Source organism: Pelobates fuscus, chromosome 1 (genome assembly GCF_036172605.1).
Source record: "Pelobates fuscus isolate aPelFus1 chromosome 1, aPelFus1.pri, whole genome shotgun sequence".
NCBI lineage: Eukaryota > Metazoa > Chordata > Amphibia > Anura > Pelobatidae > Pelobates > Pelobates fuscus.
This window is the reverse complement of record NC_086317.1, coordinates 441,910,932-441,937,933: the sequence shown is the minus strand read 5'-3', so window position 1 is coordinate 441,937,933 and position 27,002 is coordinate 441,910,932. Positions and strand designations below refer to the sequence as shown.

Sequence of the window (27,002 nt, the reverse complement as noted above, 5' to 3'; positions counted from 1 at the left end):
ATGTAACTGGCAGCTATAGCTAGGATAGTGTACATCTATAGTGTAACTGGCAGCTATAGCTAGGATAGTGTACATCTATAGTGTAACTGCCAGCTATAGCTAGGATAGTGTGCATCTATAGTGTAACTGCCAGCTATAGCTAGGATAGTGTGCATCTATAGTGTAACTGGCAGCTATAGCTAGGATAGTGTGCATCTATAGTGTAACTGGCAGCTATAAGTAGGATAGTGTGCATCTATAGTGTAACTGACAGCTATAGCTAGGATAGTGTACATCTATAGTGTAACTGGCAGCTATAGGCAGGATAGTGTACATCTATAGGTAGGATAGTGTGCATCTATAGTGTAACTGACAGCTATAGGTAGGATAGTGTGCATCTATAGTGTAACTGGCAGCTATAGGTAGGATAGTGTACATCTATAGTGTAACTGACAGCTATAGCTAGGATAGTGTACATCTATAGTGTAACTGGCAGCTATAGGCAGGATAGTGTACATCTATAGGTAGGATAGTGTGCATCTATAGTGTAACTGGCAGCTATAGGTAGGATAGTGTGCATCTATAGTGTAACTGGCAGCTATAGGTAGGATAGTGTGCATCTATAGTGTAACTGGCAGCTATAGGTAGGATAGTGTGCATCTATAGTGTAACTGGCAGCTATAGGTAGGATAGTGTGCATCTATAGTGTAACTGGCAGCTATAGGTAGGATAGTGTACATCTATAGTGTAACTGGCAGCTATAGGTAGGATAGTGTACATCTATAGTGTAACTGACAGCTATAGGTAGGATAGTGTACATCTATAGTGTAACTGGCCGCTATAGCTAGGATAGTGTACATCTATAGTGTAACTGACAGCTATAGGTAGGATAGTGTACATCTATAGTGTAACTGGCAGCTATAGGTAGGATAGTGTACATCTATAGTGTAACTGGCAGCTAGGATAGTGTACATCTATAGTGTAACTGACAGCTACAGGTAGGATAGTGTGCATCTATAGTGTAACTGGCAGCTATAGGTAGGATAGTGTACATCTATAGTGTAACTGGCAGCTATAGGTAGGATAGTGTACATCTATAGTGTAACTGACAGCTGTAGGTAGGATAGTGTGCATCTATAGTGTAACTGGCAGCTAGGATAGTGTACATCTATAGTGTAACTGGCAGCTACAGGTAGGATAGTGTGCATCTATAGTGTAACTGGCAGCTAGGATAGTGAACATCTATAGTGTAACTGGCAGCTATAGCTAGGATAGTGTACATCTATAGTGTAACTGACAGCTATAGGTAGGATAGTGTACATCTATAGTGTAACTGGCAGCTATAGCTAGGATAGTGTACATCTATAGTGTAACTGACAGCTGTAGGTAGGATAGTGTGCATCTATAGTGTAACTGGCAGCTAGGATAGTGTACATCTATAGTGTAACTGGCAGCTACAGGTAGGATAGTGTGCATCTATAGTGTAACTGGCAGCTAGGATAGTGAACATCTATAGTGTAACTGGCAGCTATAGCTAGGATAGTGTACATCTATAGTGTAACTGGCAGCTATAGGTAGGATAGTGTACATCTATAGTGTAACTGGCAGCTATAGCTAGGATAGTGTACATCTATAGTGTAACTGGCAGCTATAGGTAGGATAGTGTACATCTATAGTGTAACTGGCAGCTATAGCTAGGATAGTGTACATCTATAGTGTAACTGGCAGCTATAGCTAGGATAGTGTACATCTATAGTGTAACTGGCAGCTATAGCTAGGATAGTGTACATCTATAGTGTAACTGGCAGCTATAGCTAGGATAGTGTACATCTATAGTGTAACTGGCAGCTAGGATAGTGTGCATCTATAGTGTAACTGGCAGCTATAGCTAGGATAGTGTGCATCTATAGTGTAACTGGCAGCTATAGCTAGGATAGTGTACATCTATAGTGTAACTGGCAGCTAGGATAGTGTGCATCTATAGTGTAACTGGCAGCTATAGCTAGGATAGTGTACATCTATAGTGTAACTGGCAGCTATAGCTAGGATAGTGTACATCTATAGTGTAACTGGCAGCTAGGATAGTGTACATCTATAGTGTAACTGGCCGCTATAGGTAGGATAGTGTACATCTATAGTGTAACTGGCAGCTATAGCTAGGATAGTGTACATCTATAGTGTAACTGGCAGCTATAGCTAGGATAGTGTACATCTATAGTGTAACTGGCAGCTATAGCTAGGATAGTGTGCATCTATAGTGTAACTGGCAGCTAGGATAGTGTACATCTATAGTGTAACTGACAGCTGTAGGTAGGATAGTGTACATCTATAGTGTAACTGGCAGCTATAGCTAGGATAGTGTGCATCTATAGTGTAACTGACAGCTACAGGTAGGATAGTGTACATCTATAGTGTAACTGGCAGCTATAGCTAGGATAGTGTGCATCTATAGTGTAACTGGCAGCTATAGGTAGGATAGTGTACATCTATAGTGTAACTGACAGCAATAACCACAAATGTCATCATGTTCTGATTGACACATTGTTATTACAGCCGCCATGATGCAGCATGTCCATTTGGTACCAGAGGAAGAGGAGGAGGATCTTTATACAGGCTACAATGATTATAATCCCACATATGACATTGAGGTAGTATTTGTCTATAATACATATTTTCCCTAATGTATCTTTTTTAAGACAAGATAATCATAATAATACAGGATGTGGAAAGACAATGGAAACACCGTATTATATATTCATATATAATAGTAATCGAGTGGCCTTTGACTGTCAGTCCTTATATTATATATGATAGAACTTCAGAATAGGCCTGAGATGTGCGGAGCAGGACATTATGCAATTCTTTAATAAGTAAAGCCTTAATTTCTGTGATGAAGGAGGGAGGTGGACACAGACACCACACTACAGAAATGACAAAAAGGTTCAGTGATGTTTAAATCTGGATATTGGTCTGGTCATTTGCCCTTTTGCCTTAATAAATAGAGCTAAATAAATGTCATTTTATTAAAGGACCACTATAGGCACCCAGACCACTTCAGCTTAATGAAGTGGTCTGGGTGCCTGGCCCAGCTAGGGTTAACCCTTTTTTCTATAAACATAGCAGTTTCAGAGAAACTGCTATGTTTATATTGGGGTTAATTCAGCCTCTAGTGGCTGTCTCATTGACAGCTGCTAGAGGCGCTTGCGTGCTTCTCACTGTGAAAATCAGTGAAAAGACGCTTGCGTCCATAGGAAAGCTTTGTAAATGCTTTCCAATGAGACTGGCTGAATGCGCGCGCGGCTCTTGCCGCGCAAGCGCATTCAGCCGAAGAGGAGGAGGAGAGCTCCCCGCCCGGCGCTGGAGAAAGAGGTAAGTTTAACCCCTTCCTCTCCATCCAGCCCGGCGGGTAGGGGCACCCTCAGGGCACTATAGTGCCAGGAAAACGAGTGTGTTTTCCTGGCACTATAGTGGTCCTTTAACATCAAGATGGAGGTATTTTCATCCTGGAATTTTGGGGCATAGTGAGGGTAGAGGGTCTATCTTCCTTGGCATTATTTGTCATTCTCTCAGTATAAACTTGTTCGGATGTAAAGACTTTGGTTTTAAATTCAACCTGTTAATCTAATAATTATCACAAGTTTAAGCTAAATATTAATGTTGTTTACATTTGAATATTATTATTTATGATGTAGTTTTCACATATAAAAAATGTGTACTTTTATAAAAGAGGATACTTAATGGTCTTGCATAACGTTGATACATATTAAATATATTAATAGATGTAACAAAATAACTTACCTGACTTAAAGGTGCCATCCAAACACTATACCCAGCTATGTCCCTTGAACTGGTATGGTAACAGGAGTTGTCCTGCCCTTTCGTCCTCTCATTATAGCTGCGGATGTAAAACAAGGGCAGATCTGAAGGCCAACTTTTCAGTGATACTGCCAGAGTATTTTGTACTCACAGCAAATAAGGGAAAAGGTTTATAGCTCTCACTTATACATCTTGCATGTGACTGCATATTTTCTGAGAGGCCATGCAAACATTGCTACACAATGCACATTACTGTTAGTGTTATTGCACTGGAGCTCTGTGATACATGCAGCTTGCAACTGAAACTATAATGCCATTGAGCTCTGTGAATCACTCATACTTCACAAACATAGAAACATAGAATGTGACGGCAGATAAGAACCATTCGGCCCATCTAGTCTGCCTAATTTTCTAAATACTTTCATTAGTCCCTGGCCTTATGTTATAGCTAGGATAGCCTTATGTATATCCCACGCATGCTTAAACTCCCTCACTGTGTTAACCTTTTATCACTTCAGCCGGAAGGCTATTCCATGCTGTATCACAGAAATACTACTAATAGTACTGTGCGGTGCGTTGAATGTGTGGCATGTATTTCTATATTACAGATTACTACTGTACTACTGTAATAAACCCTCCTGAATTACATTGTATGAATGAATGTATACAAGAGATCCTGAGAAATAAAATTCCATCCATTGCAGTAAATCCCCATATTTTGCAGGTTTTGAGCAGTAATCACTGCCTAGACTACGGAACGACTCGGGCAGTGGGTTTGCTCACTTATCTTTCTATAGCAGTACAGTTTAATATTATTATATTTATATAGCACCAACAAATTGGGGTACCCCACAAACAGTACTTTATGGGCAGAGCAAGTGTTTATTGGAGTTGTAGTTCATTTGTCAGCTTTATGCTGTAGAAATCCAACAGCTGAATAAAAATGACCAGAAAGTCATGACATCCTGTATAGCCGTAATACAGGGAAACACTGTGTGTGTCTATCTCTGCCAGCAGTTCTGCTCATTGTACCTGTATATGATGCCCATATGCTTCTGTCCGTACTCCCACCTCTGATGCTCACCTTCAAGACTTCTCGAGGGCTGCACCGTTCCTGTGGAACTCACTTCCCTCCTCCGTTAGATGCTCACCCAGTCTCCACTCCTTCAAACAATCATTAAAAACCCACTTCTTCATAAAAGCGTATCAATTAAACTGTTAATATCTCCCGACTGATTCCTCTCTTGCAACTGTCACTAGTCTAATACTATCCTTACCTTTTGTGTCACTTTACCCCACTCCCTCTAGCATGTAAGCTCATTGAGCAGGGCCCTCAACCCCTCTGTTCCTGTGTGTCCAACTTGTCTGGTTACAACTACTTGTCTGTTCGTCCACCCATTGTAAACCGCTGCAGAATTTGTTGGCGCTATATACATAATAATAATAATAACAATACCTGGCGCTTTATACATGACCTGAGCAAAAATAAATAAATACGGTATATGTTGTTGTTTTTATAAAAAGGTTAAAAACTGCTGGGTTGGCTAAGGAACAAAATTATGAAATAATATTCATTTGGGAAAAAAAAAAAAAAAAATCACCCAACTAATTGTGTAAACTCACATTGCACCAGGTAGGTACATGTCTGGAATTTCTAACCACCATTTATGTTTTGTTTCTCATTCTAGGAATTGGAGAACGATGTAGCTTTTCAGCAAGCTGTTAAAACCAGCCACGGACGAAGACCACCGGTATGTCATTGTTAAGTGTTCTAGGCAAAAATGATGGCATAAAAAACCGAAATTATCTTTTGTGATTGATATGTGTATGTATATATTTTTACTCTTGAATAATCAATTACATTAGCTAGTAAAACATGGAAGTAATTTGTGGACTAACAAATCTTTTTATATATTTTTTTTATTATAATTATAAAATTTTTAGATCACAGCAAAAATCCCAGGGACCGCGGCTCCACGCGCAATTGCAACAGGGTTTGGTGTGAGTATGTCGTTTGTAGATATTGCGTTGCCAGTGTGGGAAGATGAACGCGCTTTTTACATAAACCTGTCTGGAATTTGTGTGACAGGCACTGTTAATGCTGTAAAAGCCCCTAAAATCATATTTTCAGTGATAAGTTGTTTCAGCTCCTAGCAACCAGCCCAGCCCTTGTTTGTTTTTGTTCATTATACCATTTGCCAGTTTCTCTTTTTTATATTATTTATGTTAACTACTGGATCTTTCTCCTAGCTAATATTATTACGTTGTGGGCTATGATCTTTGGAGTGCTGACTCCCCTCTTGGATTCAATTTGGAGCCTGATACATTTTTCTGTGTTGGCAACACACTCTTTTAATTAGACATATTATCACTCCCCTTATTAGCAGCACTTTTTCATGCTTTCCTAATTAACTCTAGTCATAATGACACTTACATGGTTATTCACTACAGTGAGAATTCAAAGTGAATTTGAAATTTTAAGGCCAAAATTGCTGATTGTAGAAAAATTCTCTGGGTCAACTATGATTGTATTTCATTTACTTTGGCCCAAAAGTTGATGTCCACTTTGAATCCACTTAGAATTCTCAATATAGTGAACAACGTGTTAATCAGTCATTCTCATACCTGCATTCCAATCAATCTGCATATTCTTTCACACACACCTTATTAGATACACGCGTACATGACTATCCACTTATTCACATACCTATAAACTAATTAAACACACATAACTTGCCATTCACAAACTATACCTAATTAGAAACACTCACATACACATATATGTATACATTTACTAACCGATGCACACATTCATATATATATATATATATATATAATATATTCTAATCACGCGTATTACATTACCCTTCCACTCATCCTCTTGTGTTAGGCTCTGTCTGTGATGAGTTGGGTCAGAAGTAGCCTATCCCTGGTGTGTAGTAGCAGCAGGCAAGCTGGGCAGCAAAGACTACAGGGTCTCGTTGACTTCCACATAGAATATAGAGCACTGGGAAGATGTAATGTCATATCCCATCCTCACTGCAGTAATGGCACCTTTAAACTGTCTATGCCACCAGAGTAACCTGATCAATTAAAGTATATGAGGATTGGCCAGATGAGATCTTTTGGTCTCCCCAGGCATCTAGGAGAATTTTTTATTTATTTATTTATTTTTTTTGACTGGTACCAACTCTGTGCTACAAGATTACCTGTCCAGTGGATCTGGCAAATCCTGCATGACTGGTACCTTGGGACAGCCCCGGTGCTATCACCCACTGTCTAGAGCAGTGTTCTCCAACCCAGTCCCCGTGGACCACAATCAGTCCAGGATTTATGTATTTCCCTGTTTTATTCCAATGGAAATACTGACTAAACCTGGAATGTTGGTGGTCCATGAGGACTGGGTTGGGGAACATTTCCCTACATGTGATCTGCAGCAACAGACTACTCGGTCATTTTACAGCCAGACTGCACACAATGTTTACATTCATATTTCTGTTGAATTACAATTCTTTCAGGGTTATTCACTAAAGTGAGAATTAATGGGAATTTAAAGTGAATTTCTAATTTTAGACAAAAATAGCCAAGCTGACTCGAAGACTTTTTCCAATTCAGCTATTTTGACCTTACATTTTAAATTCACTTTGAATTCCCAACAGTTACCACTTTAGTAAATGACCTGATTTCTGTTCTTCTACAACATCTAATGTGTGATGCGCATATTTGGAAATGTAGTCCATCACCCTCCTTAGGTTATCTAAGCACATAGAAAGATCTGGGACCCACAGCTAGGAAAATCATTCCAAGAACAACATTCCATTATTCGCGTTCTTGGAATGTTTTAACTTTCAAGGGTGAGGCCCTAATTATGTGACCATTTATTATAAACAGCTATGTTTTGCACATAAATCATTCCTGTGGTTGCTTCAAACTTGATTTTATTTAATCCAACTGATTGCCCATGATACCATTTTTTTTTTTTTTTTTTTTAAAGGCCAGGCCAAATCTTTTCTCATCGATCGGGCGGCCGATGACAGGAGCTGTGCAGGTAAGATACATTGGGGGCTAACTGCAACAAAATACTTTTCACAGTTCTATTCATCAGCTGTGTTTTCATAGTCTAGAAAAGGTCAAAACTTGTTTTTGTTTTTTGTATTTTTAATAGTTCTATATTATAACAGGGAATGACATCTGCAGCAGTACTTGCATAGCTTTATTTTGCCCTAAAGAAAAGTGTTTCTAAAAATTGATGTACCCGAATAACACAAGTGGAAATAAAATTTATACATCCTGAAGAATTTTGGGCATACTTATAGTACTTAAAGGGACACTATAGTCACTAGAACAACTACAGACTGTTGTATTTGTTTTGGTGAATATAGTCATTCCCTTCAGGCTTTTTGCAGCAAACACTGTCTGTTCAGAGAAAATGCAGTGTTTACATTACAGCCTAGGGATACCTCCACTAGCCACTCCTCAGATGGCTACTAGAGGTGCTTCCTGGGGCAGTGCTGCACAGTGTGCAACACTGACATTTCATGTCTTTTTACACTCTGCATTGAGACATTGAGCTTTCCTCCTAGAGATGCATTGATTCTATTAATCTCTATGAGGAGATGCCAATTGGCCAGGGCTGTGTTTGACTTGTGCTGGCTCTGCCCCTGATCTGCCTCCTTGACAGTCTCAGCCAATCAAATGGGAAAGCATTGCAATTGGCTGAGAACACAACTTCTGATGATGTCAGCCGGCAGACAGATCAGGGGCAGAGCCAGCAGCAGGAAACTGCACAAAAGGTAAGATTTTACTATGTTTAGGGGCCAACAGGGGGGGCTAGGTGGTGTTTTTAACACTAGAGCCAGAAATGTATGTTTGTGTTCCTGACCCTATAGTGTTCCTTTAAATAAGCTGCAATGTGTGTATTCTTCAATTTATTATTAACATAGAACAAAACAAAAATTAGTTACCTGTGTACGATCTTACATTCCTATGCACAACAGAAATGTTTAGTACCACTTAAAAGGCCATTAAAATGTCAGCTCACCTGCCACATCAAGACAAAACTCTTAGGTGAGTTGAACAGTAACTATTCATCTTGCTGCTCTTAGCTAAACGGTAAAATCCCTAGAGAGACAGGAATGGGTATTCTTATGAAACCCTACACATTTATTAACCTTTAGCATGATACACGTGGCTTGTGTGGCAGCATTGAAACATGGCTGTGTAATACAAATATGTGTTTCTATTTTTAACATGGCCTGTTTGATTCTCCATATTGACACCGATATGCTGGCTTCAATGCCAGCACATTAACATCGAAACATCCTATACTTCTCCTGCAAAAGTGAGAAATATGTTCTGGGATAATATCACTGTGACACAAAGCAGGGGAATTGACTGACAGATGGGGTCAGTACTATATTTTTAAAGTGCTTTAAATTAAAATCTATGTATTTGGTGCATACTGTGTTGATTAGGTACAGTGTAAACTGATGGATGATATGGAATAACAGTGTATTTGGTAAAGTGAATAACATACTGCTTGAAACTTTGTTGTAAAGGGGCACTATAGTCACCAGAACAAATACAGAATATATAATTTGTTCTGGTGTGTATAATCATTCCCTGTAGGTATTTGCATGTAAACAGTGACTTTTCAGAGAAAAGGCAGTGTTTACATTACCCCCTAGGGATACCTCCAGTGGCCACTGTTTTCTGTAAAATGAACAGTTTTCCTGTGAGTGTGTTAAGTAAAATGTGTCCATCTTGGCTCCATTGTGAACTTTTTTTTAGGGGGTGTTGTATGTGTTTTGAACAGCATTCATTATTTTGTGATTGGGAATTCAGTCAATATAACATTCAGTTCTAAAGTTACTAGGCAGATAATGGTGAATAAGATTGATCAATATTTTCCTGATTTCCTAAACATGACTGCTTTTAGGCATTGTATAGTAAGATCTTCTTCGCTAGAGGAACAGACTGTTCCTCACTAGAGGAGCAATATATAGCTTTATTACAGGAATATTTTAAATAGTTGCAACCAAATGCACGTAGAGTTTCTTTTTTTTTTTTTTACTGTTTAGTTTTTTTTTTTTTTGGCAAATCATTTATTTCATGTCCTTATTTTTTATTGGTTGTTTTTTTTTTGTTGTTTTTTGAAGGATGGCGTTGCTCGGCCCATGACTGCAGTGCTCGCTGCTGGCTACACTAAGGCTGCTTTTAGAGGTACTGTCTTGTCCAAATAATGATAGGATCTGTTTGTACACAGTTCACCATTACGCATTAAACCCCTTTTCATTTTCAGGATCCTCCTTTGATCCTATTGGGCAGTCCCGGGGTCCTGCTCCTCCGCTTGAAAACAGAAATGAGGACACGTGAGTTGACTTGTTTTAATTTTTATAAGCATTAACATGTGCAGGGCTGGCAAAATATCTGAGACTATAAGCCATAGCAAATAAATACTGGTGCCAACAGAACTAAAGATCTAGAACTTCAAAATAAACACTGATTATACTCCATTCCATCTTCACAAGTTGGTCCTGGATTAACCCTGTATTGGCATGGGACATCATGATTATTTATCATTGCTGACTCCAAAGAGCGATTCTCTTTGAAAAAGCAAGTCTTCAATGTCATAAGAACATCGTTAAATACTTCCCTTGTGCCAGATTTCTTAGAAGAGAGAAATTTACAGATCAATGGGCTGATGGAAACTTACGATGTTTAATGCCTTAGTTCAGCCTGGCTTATCGGGAACCATTTAATTAACTACATTTATCATCTTTCTTTTTTATATGTGGCTAAAAGTATGTTCGTTGTTGTTTATTAATTTCTTTTTTTACTTTCTTCATTACTATTATTTATTCACACACAAGGCAAGAAGCGCAAATTAACCAGCTATGCTCAAATGAGAACAACTATCTTTTTACTTTTTTATTTTATTTTTTTCCTTTTTTCAAGCCTCATACATTTTAGATCTGAACAAATATGGGAAACTCCCTAAAAAAAATTTCTGTCGTGTTACTTGCCTACGTCATCAAATTTTGATGTAACTCACCTTCCCCTAGTCCAGGGATAGGCAACCTTCGGCACTCCAGATGATGGGGACTACATCCCCCATAATGCCCTTACACCCATAATGCTCATCATGGGAGGTGTAGTCCAAAACATCTTCAGTGCCGAAGGTTGCCTATGCCTGCGCCTAGTCTGACACTGGTCAGGTTTCATTTCCCACAATGCTTGCACACATTTATGTTTCTATAACGTAAAATGTTGCTATCAAAAATCTGCCTTTTAATGGTCGAGTATTGTTCTAGTAACTCTAAAATGATACAGTGATATAGTAAGAGCGCAGCGTCATAACAACACTTTTCACAACGAAGCTGTTTTAAGATTTTTAACATAGCGCTACTAAAGGGCTTAGAGCAATGATATCTAAGCTTGGCCTGTGGTTGTTTGTAAACTATATCCCATTGATGCTCTGGCTGAGCATCTGAAGAAATGTAGCACACAACCACACAAGAGTGTTGAGATTTGCCATCCATTGTTTAGGACCTCAACACATTAAGGATGAACCTCACAGCCAAGCTCTTTCGGTATTTTGTCACCTGTCAAACATCCAGTGGGGTGCACCTCCTATGGTGCTCGCATTCCTCCAATATATATTTTCTGTGGTATTATGAGATGATCCATGTTTAGCCCAAAAAGGTGCTGTTGGTTTTTACCGAAAAGGTTTTTACATTCCCCACTAATATCCCTCCCTCATCTGTGTTTTAGTCCTGAAGAAAAGATCAGGCAGTTGGAGAAAAAAGTGAATGAACTGATTGAAGAAAGCTGCATTGCCAATAGCAGTGGAGATTTAAAACTGGTGAGCCGTTTATAATCAGCTAAATAGAAATGCTGAATACAACACATTAAAGGGGAACTGCTACTTCTCTGGAATTTACATCATTAAATACAACATTGAAAATCACCTCTAATTCGTGTTACCTTTGTTTTTCCTTGATGAGATGCTCGGTTTTCTTTAAAATTTATGTTAAAGATTTAGCAAGTGGCATCATAAAGCAATTCAAACAGGGCAAACATAGCCGGAAATAAAAAAAAATAAAAAATTGTTTCATTTTCTTCTCTTCTCTGTATATTTTATCCGTGGTGACTGCCAGGTGCGAAGGACAGAGCTTCTAATAATTATAAACAATGAGAGCTAAAATGGAGGCACCCAGTTACAGAATGAAGAGATGGCGATTTCTATATTTAATTTTATTTTCATAATCCTCGGATACATATTTATTAAATACAGGAATAAGTAAATATAATGTAAAAATAAATAAAAAGGAAGTGACAATTGCCCTTTAACGGCTGTGTAATTTGACAGACACAAGCTGGTCTGATTAAAAGTGTGCGTACAATCTGTAGGTCAAACACAAGGTACTGAGAAGTATTTGATTCGGACTAGTAATTTAGGTGAAAACAAGAAACCTGTACCATGATTTTTTAATTTTTTTAACATTGTTCTGCATAATTCTATTAATGCCAATATGTCTAGACTGCATCACATTGTAACCTGTCTCTTGTAGTTTTATTGTTATTCTGCATTATGCTATGGATATCAATATGTCTAGACTGCATCACATTGTAACCTGTCTCTTGTAGTTTTATTGTTATTCTGCATTATGCTATGGATATCAATATGTCTAGACTGCATCACATTGTAACCTGTCTCTTGTAGTTTTATTGTTATTCTGCATTATGCTATGGATATCAATATGTCTAGACTGCATCACGTTGTAACCTGTCTCTTGTAGTTTTATTGCTACTCTGCATTATGCTATGGATATCAATATGTCTAGACTGCATCACATTGTAACCTGTCTCTTGTAGTTTTATTGCTACTCTGCATTATGCTATGGATATCAATATGTCTAGACTGCATCACGTTGTAACCTGTCTCTTGTAGTTTTATTGTTATTCTGCATTATGCTATGGATATCAATATGTCTAGACTGCATCACGTTGTAACCTGTCTCTTGTAGGTTTATTGTTATTCTGCATTATGCTATGGATATCAATATGTCTAGACTGCATCACATTGTAACCTGTCTCTTGTAGTTTTATTGTTATTCTGCATTATGCTATGGATATCAATATGTCTAGACTGCATCACGTTGTAACCTGTCTCTTGTAGTTTTATTGTTATTCTGCATTATGCTATGGATATCAATATGTCTAGACTGCATCACGTTGTAACCTGTCTCTTGTAGGTTTATTGTTATTCTGCATTATGCTATGGATATCAATATGTCTAGACTGCATCACATTGTAACCTGTCTCTTGTAGTTTTATTGTTATTCTGCATTATGCTATGGATATCAATATGTCTAGACTGCATCACGTTGTAACCTGTCTCTTGTAGGTTTATTGCTACTCTGCATTATGCTATGGATATCAATATGTCTAGACTGCATCACATTGTAACCTGTCTCTTGTAGTTTTATTGTTATTCTGCATTATGCTATGGATATCAATATGTCTAGACTGCATCACGTTGTAACCTGTCTCTTGTAGTTTTATTGTTATTCTGCATTATGCTATGGATATCAATATGTCTAGACTGCATCACATTGTAACCTGTCTCTTGTAGTTTTATTGTTATTCTGCATTATGCTATGGATATCAATATGTCTAGACTGCATCACATTGTAACCTGTCTCTTGTAGGTTTATTGTTATTCTGCATTATGCTATGGATATCAATATGTCTAGACTGCATCACGTTGTAACCTGTCTCTTGTAGTTTTATTGCTACTCTGCATTATGCTATGGATATCAATATGTCTAGACTGCATCACGTTGTAACCTGTCTCTTGTAGTTTTATTGTTATTCTGCATTATGCTATGGATATCAATATGTCTAGACTGCATCACATTGTAACCTGTCTCTTGTAGTTTTATTGTTATTCTGCATTATGCTATGGATATCAATATGTCTAGACTGCATCACGTTGTAACCTGTCTCTTGTAGGTTTATTGTTATTCTGCATTATGCTATGGATATCAATATGTCTAGACTGCATCACATTGTAACCTGTCTCTTGTAGTTTTATTGCTATTCTGCATTATGCTATGGATATCAATATGTCTAGACTGCATCACGTTGTAACCTGTCTCTTGTAGTTTTATTGTTATTCTGCATTATGCTATGGATATCAATATGTCTAGACTGCATCACGTTGTAACCTGTCTCTTGTAGTTTTATTGTTATTCTGCATTATGCTATGGATATCAATATGTCTAGACTGCATCACATTGTAACCTGTCTCTTGTAGGTTTATTGTTATTCTGCATTATGCTATGGATATCAATATGTCTAGACTGCATCACATTGTAACCTGTCTCTTGTAGGTTTATTGCTACTCTGCATTATGCTATGGATATCAATATGTCTAGACTGCATCCCATTGTAACCTGTCTCTTGTAGTTTTATTGTTATTCTGCATTATGCTATGGATATCAATATGTCTAGACTGCATCACGTTGTAACCTGTCTCTTGTAGGTTTATTGCTACTCTGCATTATGCTATGGATATCAATATGTCTAGACTGCATCCCATTGTAACCTGTCTCTTGTAGTTTTATTGTTATTCTGCATTATGCTATGGATATCAATATGTCTAGACTGCATCACGTTGTAACCTGTCTCTTGTAGTTTTATTGTTATTCTGCATTATGCTATGGATATCAATATGTCTAGACTGCATCACGTTGTAACCTGTCTCTTGTAGTTTTATTGTTATTCTGCATTATGCTATGGATATCAATATGTCTAGACTGCATCACATTGTAACCTGTCTCTTGTAGTTTTATTGTTATTCTGCATTATGCTATGGATTCCAATATGTCTAGACTGCATCACATTGTAACCTGTCTCTTGTAGTTGTATTGTTATTCTGCATTATGCTATGGATATCAATATGTCTAGACTGCATCACATTGTAACCTGTCTCTTGTAGTTTTATTGTTATTCTGCATTATGCTATGGATATCAATATGTCTAGACTGCATCACATTGTAACCTGTCTCTTGTAGGTTTATTGTTATTCTGCATTATGCTATGGATATCAATATGTCTAGACTGCATCACGTTGTAACCTGTCTCTTGTAGGTTTATTGTTATTCTGCATTATGCTATGGATATCAATATGTCTAGACTGCATCCCATTGTAACCTGTCTCTTGTAGTTTTATTGCTATTCTGCATTATGCTATGGATATCAATATGTCTAGACTGCATCACGTTGTAACCTGTCTCTTGTAGGTTTATTGTTATTCTGCATTATGCTATGGATATCAATATGTCTAGACTGCATCACGTTGTAACCTGTCTCTTGTAGTTTTATTGTTATTCTGCATTATGCTATGGATATCAATATGTCTAGACTGCATCACATTGTAACCTGTCTCTTGTAGTTTTATTGTTATTCTGCATTATGCTATGGATATCAATATGTCTAGACTGCATCACATTGTAACCTGTCTCTTGTAGTTTTATTGTTATTCTGCATTATGCTATGGATTCCAATATGTCTAGACTGCATCACGTTGTAACCTGTCTCTTGTAGTTTTATTGTTATTCTGCATTATGCTATGGATTCCAATATGTCTAGACTGCATCACGTTGTAACCTGTCTCTTGTAGTTTTATTGCTACTCTGCATTATGCTATGGATATCAATATGTCTAGACTGCATCACGTTGTAACCTGTCTCTTGTAGTTTTATTGTTATTCTGCATTATGCTATGGATATCAATATGTCTAGACTGCATCACATTGTAACCTGTCTCTTGTAGGTTTATTGCTACTCTGCATTATGCTATGGATATCAATATGTCTAGACTGCATCACGTTGTAACCTGTCTCTTGTAGTTTTATTGTTATTCTGCATTATGCTATGGATATCAATATGTCTAGACTGCATCACATTGTAACCTGTCTCTTGTAGGTTTATTGTTATTCTGCATTATGCTATGGATATCAATATGTCTAGACTGCATCACGTTGTAACCTGTCTCTTGTAGTTTTATTGTTATTCTGCATTATGCTATGGATATCAATATGTCTAGACTGCATCACGTTGTAACCTGTCTCTTGTAGTTTTATTGTTATTCTGCATTATGCTATGGATATCAATATGTCTAGACTGCATCACATTGTAACCTGTCTCTTGTAGTTTTATTGCTACTCTGCATTATGCTATGGATTCCAATATGTCCAGTTTCCATCAACATATAATAAATGGAACTGCCATAGAGAATACTTTTATTTATTCCTTTCTTTTCTTAGGCCTTAGAAAAAGCAAAGGAAGCCGGAAGGAAGGAGAGGGTCTTGGTCCGGCAAAGGGAGCAAGTAATCTCTCCGGAAAACATTAACCTTGACCTGACATACTCTGTAAGTTTATTGAATGGCTTCTCATTAATTATTTGGATATATACACTAACCAAAAATGTATAGAAATTGTCTTGGGGGACGTTTTATTTTTTTGTGTTTTTTTTCCTAATTGTTTTTTAATTTAATTAAATGTTTTAATATATGTAATATATAAAATACTTATCAAATTTGTCACAATACAGAGAAACAAAGCCGCATAAACTAGACACAATATCACTTTTTTCCCCACAGGGTTATGTTTTGCGTTTTTTATATTTGTAATTATTGTTTTGCTTCCCATCCCATCCATTGTTTGATAAGGTCTATTTTTGATATATATATATATATATATATATATATATATATATATATATATATATAATGTCACATAGATGGAATGAGAAACAAAACATCAATTAAAATAAGACCTGAAATCCAATTGAGTTGCCACATTGAGTACTCACAGATGAATCTCATCAGCTGGCCTACTGTTCACCTGTATTGGAAGTTTTGTTTTACTGTCTGTAATAGAGAAACGTTGATTGATTGTAAAGTGTTTACACAAGACTTTAATTTCATCCTCAAACTTTTTTTCCCCCTTTATATAGGTATTGCTAAACCTGGCCACTCAGTACTCAGCAAATGAGCTCTATGCAGAGGCTATCAACACATACCAAGTGATTGTGAAAAATAAAATGTTTAGCCATGCAGGTGTGTGCACTGTCACTGTTTGTTTTATTGCTCTGTGCAACAGCAATGTCTCTGTGTTGACATTTCAGTCCTCAAGCCAGTCCACAATGTTATAGTGCAGTATTCACATATGTGTGAATGGGTAATACACATAATTTGAGACCTTTTATTTAAATGCCCTCTTTAGTTTTGTCTGTCTATATGAGCTTGCCAGTATGTGTGTAAATCTGTGTGAACCTGTCAGTATGTATATAAATACAATAATCTGTGTGTAGAACTGTGTGAACATGTCTGTCTCTGTGTAAATGTCTCTGTCAGTATGTATATAAAAATGTGTGAATCTGTGTGTAGAATTGCGTGAGCCTGTCTGTCTCTGTGTAAATCTGTGTTAGCCTGTCTGTCTGTCTGTAATTCTGTGTGAGCCTATATGTGTTAGCCTGTCTGTCTGTGTATAAATCTGTGTGAGCTTGTCTGTATATGACTGCAAATTATGTTTGCAATATATTATCCTTATTCACATGCCAAGGGAATGGAGGAAGCAGCCTTGGCATGTCGTAATATAGGAGAATAACTGATGGTTCTTTCTTTGTTTAGGTGATCATTGGAATTTCTGTATTAACTTATTTATTTTAATATTTATTGGTTCTTTACTTTTATACCTTTTTCTTTTAGTGTGTTTGTCATCCAGACAACTTGTAGAAGGCAGGTTTACTTTAAGCAGTGGATTGAAATCTGTAGGGCAAAATTTAGACTGAAACAGCAAATGTTTACACAGGCAGACTTATTTGCACTTCATGTATTTTTGTCCTGGTGAATAAACCTCAGAGGGTCAGATAAGGTACCTGTTGATCAGGCAGGTGTGTTTATTTTCTATTTATTTTTGGGTGGGGGTTAGCCTTGCCCATCTTGTTAAAAAAAACATTACATTTTACCAGTTGATGCTCAAATTCAGGTACGTCAGGGAAATTTTGAATTGCTAAGGCAAAGGACTGGGGTAAACAAATGTTGCTGTGTTTTGTTAGCCTGCCATTTCTAGGTCTTAGAAACCACAAGAATTTCTGTGATCCTCAACGTACAAGGAAGTGTTGTGTTAGACTTGACTTGCATATAAGGGATTCATTTATTGCTCTGCCCAAAGTACTAATTATCCCAGGAATGGGAATACTCAGCATTTTCTTTACATTTAAAAAATACAAACTACTTTTTTCTTTCTTTTTTTCTGAAAAATCCTACAATTCTTGATGCCATAAATATTTAACCAGTTCAGAGTTGATGACGTCATGAGTTTTATTTTTACAAGTTTTTCTAAACATGTTTTTAAAAGGACTAATGTGTATCTGTAATTCAGGTTTAACATGGTGTCAATTTGTAGATAAAAAAAATGCTATAAATACATATTTGGATGTGGTAAACGTGACAAACCATCACAAATGTTTTTACAAAAAAATGTCTGGCTCATGTAGTCATCTAATCTTGATTTTGATTGGATGGTGATAATGCACAGGGTGAATGATGCATCCTCAGTCCACACTTTGATTTTCATTATGTAATAATGTGTAGTGGGGCCAGTAAAGCTATAGCAAGCCATGCTAAATGCAGATATTGTTTTAATTGTCTGCCTCCTGGACAGTGCTGATACTAGCTTCATTGTGCATCTTCACACAAATTAATTATTGAAATATGTCGTTTTTGAGAGAGATGTTTGTTTACAAATGCCAAGTTAGTCAAATCCAACAATAATTATAATTGACCAGTTATCTAGATACATTAAGTTGTAAGGTATGGCCATAGGATGAATTCTATCATGTTAAAGGGACACTATAGTCACCTGAACAACTTTAGCTTAATAAAGCAGTTTTGGTGTATAGAACATGCCCCTGCAGCCTCACTGCTCAATCCACTGCCATTTAGGAGTTAAATCCCTTTGTTTATGAACACGAGTCACACCTCCCTGCATGTGACTTGCACAGCCTTCCATAAACACTTCCTGTAAAGAGAGCCCTATTTAGGCTTTCTTTATTGCAAGTTCTGTTTAATTAAGATTTTCTTATGCCCTGCTATGTTAATAGCTTGCTAGACCCTGCAAGAGCCTCCTGTATGTGATTAAAGTTCAATTTAGAGATTGAGATACAATTATTTAAGGTAAATTACATCTGTTTGAAAGTGAAACAAGTTTTATTTTCATGCAGGCTCTGTCAATCATAGCCAGGGAAGGTGTGGCGAGGGCAGCACCTTCAGAAGAAAAGGTATTTAACTCCTAAATGACAGTGAATTGAACAGTGAAATTGCAGGGGTATGATCTATACACTAAAACTGCTTTATTTAGCTAAAGTAATTTAGGTGACTATAGTGTTCCTTTAACAAAAGCCACCTGCATGGTCAGCCACGGTTGATCCATGGGTTATTCACTTGTCCTGGCTCTTTTTGTACAGTGTTGCTATCTCATTCTTAATTTGAACATGGCAACACTACACATACCCCCAAATTCTAGTGCTTCACCTAACATAATTGATTCTAGTGCTTCGTGTAAAATAAGTGATTTATTTTCCTTCTAAAGGCCGCCTGAAAGTTAACATGGGAAACATTTATCTGAAACAGAGGAATTATTCAAAGGCTATTAAATTTTATCGAATGGCTCTTGATCAGATCCCAGGGGCCCACAAAGAGATGAGGTGAGTGATAAATGAAATGTTATGTAAGCAGGGTAAATTTGATCTGACTTTGCCTAATTGGCTGCATGGGTGACAGATTTAATGCCACGGGCCACGAAATAGTAACAGAAGCAACATGCCCATGTACTCCTTGTGCTATTGACTCAATTTCATATACGTTGGAAATCAGTGGACCAGTTATTATATAATGAATATCAATATCGAGAAGAGGTTTAGAGGCACTTCCAACATTCCAAATGGAAGACTGCATCTGAGCGAGCACCATGCAAAATATCATTTTTATTTTTGCATAACAGAATAGACTTCTGGACAGTCAAAGGCTGATGTTTCAATTATCTTCACCTTTAAGTTGGGTAATCCATAAATAATTAACCATTGGTAGCCGTTGGGGATAAAAATCTGATTTTATGTTTACATTTTTTTTAATAAATAGTGCACCTAATGCAGAATATTTTATGTGTTCTGAATATGTTTTTATTTTTTAGTATTTTTTTTTTTTTTTTTATGTTTTTACTAAAATTGTTGCATAAAATACATCTAAACAAGTCGTTAAGAATATTTTTGTCATTTTTCACAGAATCAAGATAATGCAAAACATTGGCGTAGCATTTGTCAAGACTGGTCAATATGCGGATGCTATTAACTCTTTTGAGCACATCATGGCAGAATCCCCCAATCTGAAAGCTGGCTTCAATTTGATTCTTTGCTATTTTGCTGTTGGGGACCGCGAAAAAATGAAAAAAGCCTTCCAAAAACTGATTGCTGTACCCCTAGGGATTGATGATGAAGACAAGTATATTTCACCCAGTGTAAGTGGAAACTGAGATGCAGATATCGTATCCTACAGATACCAAAACAGTGGAGAATTTGGCCGCTGAACACGTTTTTTTCCTATGTAAGGACCATAAACTGCATCTGCACCGTTTCTCTCTCATATCTTCAGCTGGTCTGGATGGGACCGGTATACAATGTAAATTGTACAATACAAAAGTATTATAAACCAGTTTAGATACGATCATCAATCCTCAAAGTGAAAGGAAATGAGGATTCTTCTATTGAGAACTTTCAGTTGTTGGGGAAATAGGGAGAAATAGGACACTGAGGCTTCTTTAGTGAACCAGTAATTGTGGCAAACTGGCAAATGCCAAAAAAAGATAACCAAATTTTAAACATTTGTCCAACTCAGCTAATTTTTCAGCTCTGCTTTTGTGGTCTAAAATTTACACATTCCCTTTCCAGTTCCCCACAAATCCCTCTTTAGAGAATAAATACCATCATTTTAGGAGATCATAATGCATATGCTTGTCAGTAATGCTACTCCAACCGTCCTAAACACTATAACGCAGAGGGTTCTCTCATGCCGGCTTTGACAACATCCAGCTTCAGTCCACATACTGTCCTGACGGTGATTAATTGGCTGAGAGCATCAGCTGACTGCTCTCAGCCAATGAAGACCCTCCGTGCATAGAAATATGTACGTAATGTATCTTGTTCCACGCTGGCTGATGAAGCTGCCAGGGAATGGAGGTATACCTCAGACAGCAAAGGGGGTGAACTTCATATGTGCAACACTGTGCATACAGACTTCAGGAACCATGACAAATTCAAGTCGCTGAATTGGTTATGGTGCTTGGAGTAACCCTTTAAGGGATTACCAGGCTAATACACTGTTTTTCTTAAGCAGCAGTCCCTTTGTTACTACACCTGCGATCATCCTTGGAGAACCTTATTCAGAATGTAGATCTGTGAATTGTACAAAGACCGTTGGAGCAACAGGCAACATCATTGTCACATGGAACCGCTGTTTGCAAATAAGCAGGACTTTCGGTCCTGGCATAAGATAGTTAAGGACTGGATCGCTGTGATGGCAAATAATGCTGTGGCTTTATAAGGGTTAACCCATGAAAATCCCCAGATCCACTTTACCTATGAAGTAGTGTGTGTATGTTTTATTTCCATGACATAAGTATTAGTCTTTATAATGTAACCAAAATATGAAGGAATTTACACCGCATGCCAGTGATGGAATAAATATTCAATCTGTTTATTGTCCGGCAGTAATTACACCAACTAAATGATCTCAAGAGGGTTCTTAATATTATAATTCTCTTTGATTTTTAGGATGATCCACATGCAAATTTACTCATTGAAGCTATCAAAAATGACAGTTTGCATCAAATGGAACGTGAAAGGTAACAAAATGACTAGAGGGTTTGTTCACTAAACTCCGAATTGTATCCATTAAAAACCAAATGGCAAAATCTAGGCTGAAACAACGGAACTTCAAAAAATTCTCAGACTCTGAGTGATAGCTTCCTCCCCTCCATTGTAGCCCCCTCCCCCTAGTGGCAAGTAAAGGGTTACCCTTGGCACTGGATTTAGCTTTACCAATGTCAGACGATGGGGGCAGAGGGCACCGGACACGCATTAGGTCTTCCCCATAAGAAATCATTGACTCTGTGCTTTCCTATGGGTTTTTAGAAGACACTGGACGGCCTCATGCACATCTTTAGGCCATCCAGCATCGTTTCACAGAGTCAAACAATGTGAAAGGCCAGAAAGTGCCTCTAGTGGCTGTGTATTTGCAGCTGCATGGCAAAGTGCACAGGGACACTGCACCCAGGCAATTGTCAATGAGATGATGTGGAATGGGTGCCTATAGAGTCCCTCTTAATGTTTCCAATCAGTTTTTAGTTTGCTTCAACTTGGAATTTAGTGAAATATTTCCTTAATCTGCAGCATTTACAAACGAAATACAAATGGTATACTCATTCCTTTTTCACTTAGCACAGTAGTTATTAACCCTTTATGTATGTGACATTGTAGCTTGGTGACTCACACTTCAATTTTAAAATAACTCTGTGACTCGTTCGTGACACCTTCATAGACTCTTCACTGTGTCAGAGGTGTCTCTGAGCAGAGGCACTAAAATAAACTAAATCTTGACCTGATCATCACCGTGTTCCTATTCTATGGGTTCAGTAGTCAAAATCCACTAAATTATGCACCTCTGATGTTGGCTTATAATGCATTGCTTAGTGAATGTATGCCTAGATCTGGCTGTTGCAAACAATACTCATATGAACTTTGCAGGATATATCTCTGTAAAACAGCTGTAATGCACACATCATTCCTTATCTTAACAATGTTGAAGATCCCTTTAAAAAGCTTAATGATCAGTATATCCAGGGTTATGATAATGTTTGCACCTGGCCCACCATTATATATACTTGCAGGAATTGTGAAAAACTAATAAGAGCCAGTTGAACCACCAGCTTGCAGAAAAGCAATCAGTAGGTCAGGATAAGGAGGTTGGTCAGTTTGGTCTCGTTGCTATGGAGCTGCTTACACACTTGTGGACGGGGAAAGCAAGATGTCAAGCTATGTAAATATGAACATGTAAAGAGACACTTAGTAGGTTACTCTGAATGATGGTGCACTCTAAAAGAGGTTTTAATCCGCTTGTACCATTACAGAGAAAATCTAATTTAACAAAGAGCAAGAGGTAAGACATCCAGTTATTAAGAAGAAAATAAATACCAGCACAGCTAAGCCGTCCGTGTAATATGTTTAACTTTGAGGTTTGTTCACTAAACAGTGACTAACTTCCCCATTCGATCATCCAAGTACTCAGCTGGAGTCAGCATGCACATTCTGTTCAAGTCTGTGTCCTTCATTGCTGGAGTATAGAGGGCACACGATACACTTAAAGGAGACTGAGTAGCATGGCACGAACATGCCATGTATCATTCCATTGTGTCCGTACTTGAAAGGTTCAGGTAAGCCTAGATTTTCCCTATATAATGTCAGCGGGTAAGTGGATGGGTTCAGGGACTGGAAATTAAGAAAACAATTGCAGTAATTTGAAAGACATGTTGTCAGGGGAGGGACTGCATTCCAGCACCTTAATCACTATAATAAGCTGTAGTGGTTATGGTGATTGAGGTATTATTGTTACACAGGGTTGAGTGGAATAATAACAGGCTTGTTATAAAGGTAGTATGATTTCTATTTAAACACTTTTCTTGTACTTTTTTTTGGTTTTTTTTAGGAAAGCGCTGGCTGAAAAATTCATCATGACAGCTGCAAAACTAATCGCTCCTGTAATCGAAACCTCTTTTGCTGTTGGCTATGACTGGTAGGAAGTGTTCTTAGTTGTGTATTTTTTGTTTGTTTGTTTTTTTGTTTGTTTTTTTCTTCTGAAACTGTATTTTTTGTTTTTTAAGATAAAAGCAAACTCAAGGGTGCAGTGAATAAATTGCTATAATGGGATAAAGAAAAGCCGTATATGCCATTCTTGGTGGATACTGAAAATGCTGATGATTGCATATGTTATTGCCTCTAAAGAATGATTTCTAATAAATAAGCTTCCAAGACAATGTAGATAGATGAAAGTGTAATAGAACTGTGTAAAAGTGGTTTGTGGAGAGTATTTGGCTGGAAACAGATTAAGACAAATTTAGAGGTCCGTTCAGGAATTTATACTCTAGAATTGTAAGTAGTTTTTTATATCAGCTGGTTAGAGCTGGGGTAGTGTCACAGATTTAGAATTAGTAAACCCAAGTTGGACCACCTCACCAGTAAGTGTCCTTGGGCACAACACCGAACGATATTCTTTTATCTCAAATCTTAGATTGTAAACTTGTTTGAGCAGGGCCTTCTTCACCTCTACATATCCTTTTTTTTATAACTGTAGAGCACTGAAGAATATAGTGGCACTAAATAAATGATAATCTTAAATAATATATATTCTGGGCGCTGGTAGTCTGTAATAATCAACATCCATGGCACCACGAAGTTTCTTAAGGGACCCAGGTATCTTATGTCAGTCAGAGTATGGTACTGCACAATATTGTGTTTATATACTTTTACAGCTGGTAACTACTCGTTAAAACATCCATTAGTGCTCACAGATGGACCACTTGGGGATTGTTTATCCAACAGAAGTTGACGGCCGAGCTTATACTTATTGTGGTACATTTTACATATAGAAAGTTATTGTAACTGAACAAAGCATATCACTTCTGAAATGCTGCCTTTGCCTTGCATTTTGTGTAGGGGTGTTAATACACCCCTACCCACGAGGGGACTAGGTGCCAAGTGCCTGTATGGTGTGTATATACTAAAATAAATGTTTCTAAAGCAGTCGATATAAATTAATTATTGTGCAAACATGCTGAAGAAACAAGTAAATAAATTACAAACATGCCAACATCATAGGGATCACTCTGCGTTAACCAATCCAGTCTTAAAATTAGAAAATTCCACTTCTTTATAACTTTGTGTTTCACAGTGCAAACACCATCACCATTATGTTATACTATATGTTGTCTTGACACCCCTGCTTTATCCGGACTGGATAGAGCCGAGTAAACGTAAAATCTGATGGTAATTGTGCTCTGTCACGTAATGCCATGCTTTTCATTATACTGTCACTTTAAGAATGTTGTTTAAGTTCTACTCTGCCTCCCATGCCACCTACTCGCGCATCGACCTATTTCTCACAAACAAATTGGGCATGCAGTGGGTCAAAACTACTGCGATTAACCTAATCTCCTGGTCAGACCACGCAGATATTGAAATAACCCTTAAAACTGCGGGCACACGCACACCCTGGAAGTGGAGAATGAACCCCTCCCTTCTTAAGAACCTGCAGGTCCAAGAGAGTGTTAGACGCGAACTAACACAATATTTCCAAGCCAACGACACCCCGGACATATCGCCCACAACCCTATGGGCGGCCCATAAGCCCGTTATCAGAGGCCTTCTTATTAAGCTAGCCACACAACACAAGAAGCAGAAATACGACAAGCTTACGGACCTACTCAAGCAATTACGCAGAACAGAGCAGCAACATAAACAAAATGCTACACCCACAACATATAGAGATTTACAGGAACTTAGACGGATGATCAGAGAGCTGATGTTGGACGAGGTCAGCAATGACATGCGCCACACCAAAAGACTTTTCTACGAGAAGTCCAACAAAATGGACACCCTTCTCGCAAGAGCCCTACGACCTAGAGCACATAAAACCACGACAATCATCGTCAAAAACGCACAAGGAACGGTCCTTACCAACCCCAGTGAGGTGAACGATGAATTCACACAGTTCTATGCACAACTATATAACCACTCCCCCACCCTGACAGAGTCCAATACCGAGTACATGTCGGAGCTTCAGGCATTCCTAGCCAGGGCCCGACTCCCGAAACTTGCCACAGACCTGACAGAGCCCCTGGGAAACGCAATAGAAATGGACGAAGTAGTTGCGGCTGTCGCAGGGCTTAAGGGGAACAAAGCCCCAGGCCCTGATGGATTTGACGGCACATACTACAAGACATTCAAGGACGACTTAATGCCATACCTAACCAACATGTACAAATGCTGGACACAAGGCGAAATGCCACACCAAGACCTTTCGACAGCAGACATCACCCTAATCCCCAAACCTGATAAGGATACCACCAGCATCACCAATTACCGGCCCATATCCCTAATAAATTTTGACCTCAAAGCTTACGCAAAACTACTAGCCAACCGGCTGAACCCGCTCCTCACAGCATGTATACACCCCGACCAAGTGGGCTTCGTCCCCACGCGACAGTTGTATGAGAACACACGAAGAGCGGTGGACCTCATATGGAGGACGGGCAAGAAACAGACGCCTTCTCTGATCCTCTCTCTGGATGCGGAGAAGGCGTTTGATCGGGTCCTCTGGCCCTTTCTTTTCACATTACTGCGCGACATGCACCTACCAGACACATTTATCAACGCAATCCAGGCCCTATACGCGAACCCCAGAGCACAAACACTAGTACCTGGAACAACACAACGCCCCTTTGCCCTTAAAAACGGCACGCGACAGGGATGCCCCCTGTCCCCCCTCCTATTCATATTAGCATTGGAACCGCTCTTGCGGCTCATTAGGGAACACCCGGGGATCAGAGGTGTCAGGGTAGCGTCAGAGGAGTTTAAAGTTTCGGCCTACGCCGATGACATCATGCTGACCCTCAACCCGAAAGATTCAGTGCCAAACCTTCTTGATCTACTCGACGAATATAACCGCGTCTCAGGGTACAAGATAAATGTTGACAAATCGGTGGGCATGCCCATCGGACTCTCAGACTCAGACATCGCATGGCTGGCCAACACATACCCACTGAACATTAGCAGCCGCCCAATTAAATACCTAGGAGTGGCACTCCCCCCCCGACCCTAAAGACCTGTATGCGGAAAACCATAAAAGACTGATAACCACACTGATAAAAGGCATTACCAAGTGGCATGAAAAACCCATCTCATGGATAGGCAGACAACACAGCGTCAAGATGAATATCTTGCCGCGCCTCCTGTTCCTCTTCCAAGCCCTACCGGTACGGGTCACTAAAGGAGACCTAAAACCAATTCAAACAGCAATAGACGAC

At 38.3% G+C, this 27,002-nt stretch overlaps 1 protein-coding gene across 2 annotated transcripts in view; it reads left to right on the top strand.

The window, feature by feature from the left end:
- The window catches only part of IFT88 (intraflagellar transport 88), an 87,154-nt gene that overhangs the window by 1,594 nt on the left and 58,558 nt on the right, over positions 1 to 27,002 (top strand). For both annotated transcript variants that reach the window (XM_063444902.1, XM_063444901.1), the window contains exons 2-14: positions 2,533 to 2,627; positions 5,484 to 5,546; positions 5,740 to 5,796; positions 7,790 to 7,843; positions 9,954 to 10,017; positions 10,097 to 10,166; positions 11,569 to 11,659; positions 16,130 to 16,234; positions 16,822 to 16,924; positions 19,461 to 19,575; positions 20,153 to 20,384; positions 21,697 to 21,767; positions 23,627 to 23,713. In XM_063444902.1, the coding sequence (XP_063300972.1) occupies positions 2,538 to 2,627; positions 5,484 to 5,546; positions 5,740 to 5,796; positions 7,790 to 7,843; positions 9,954 to 10,017; positions 10,097 to 10,166; positions 11,569 to 11,659; positions 16,130 to 16,234; positions 16,822 to 16,924; positions 19,461 to 19,575; positions 20,153 to 20,384; positions 21,697 to 21,767; positions 23,627 to 23,713 (1,202 nt within the window). In that variant the 5' untranslated portion in view covers positions 2,533 to 2,537. The remainder of the gene's footprint in view (positions 1 to 2,532; positions 2,628 to 5,483; positions 5,547 to 5,739; positions 5,797 to 7,789; positions 7,844 to 9,953; positions 10,018 to 10,096; positions 10,167 to 11,568; positions 11,660 to 16,129; positions 16,235 to 16,821; positions 16,925 to 19,460; positions 19,576 to 20,152; positions 20,385 to 21,696; positions 21,768 to 23,626; positions 23,714 to 27,002) is intronic.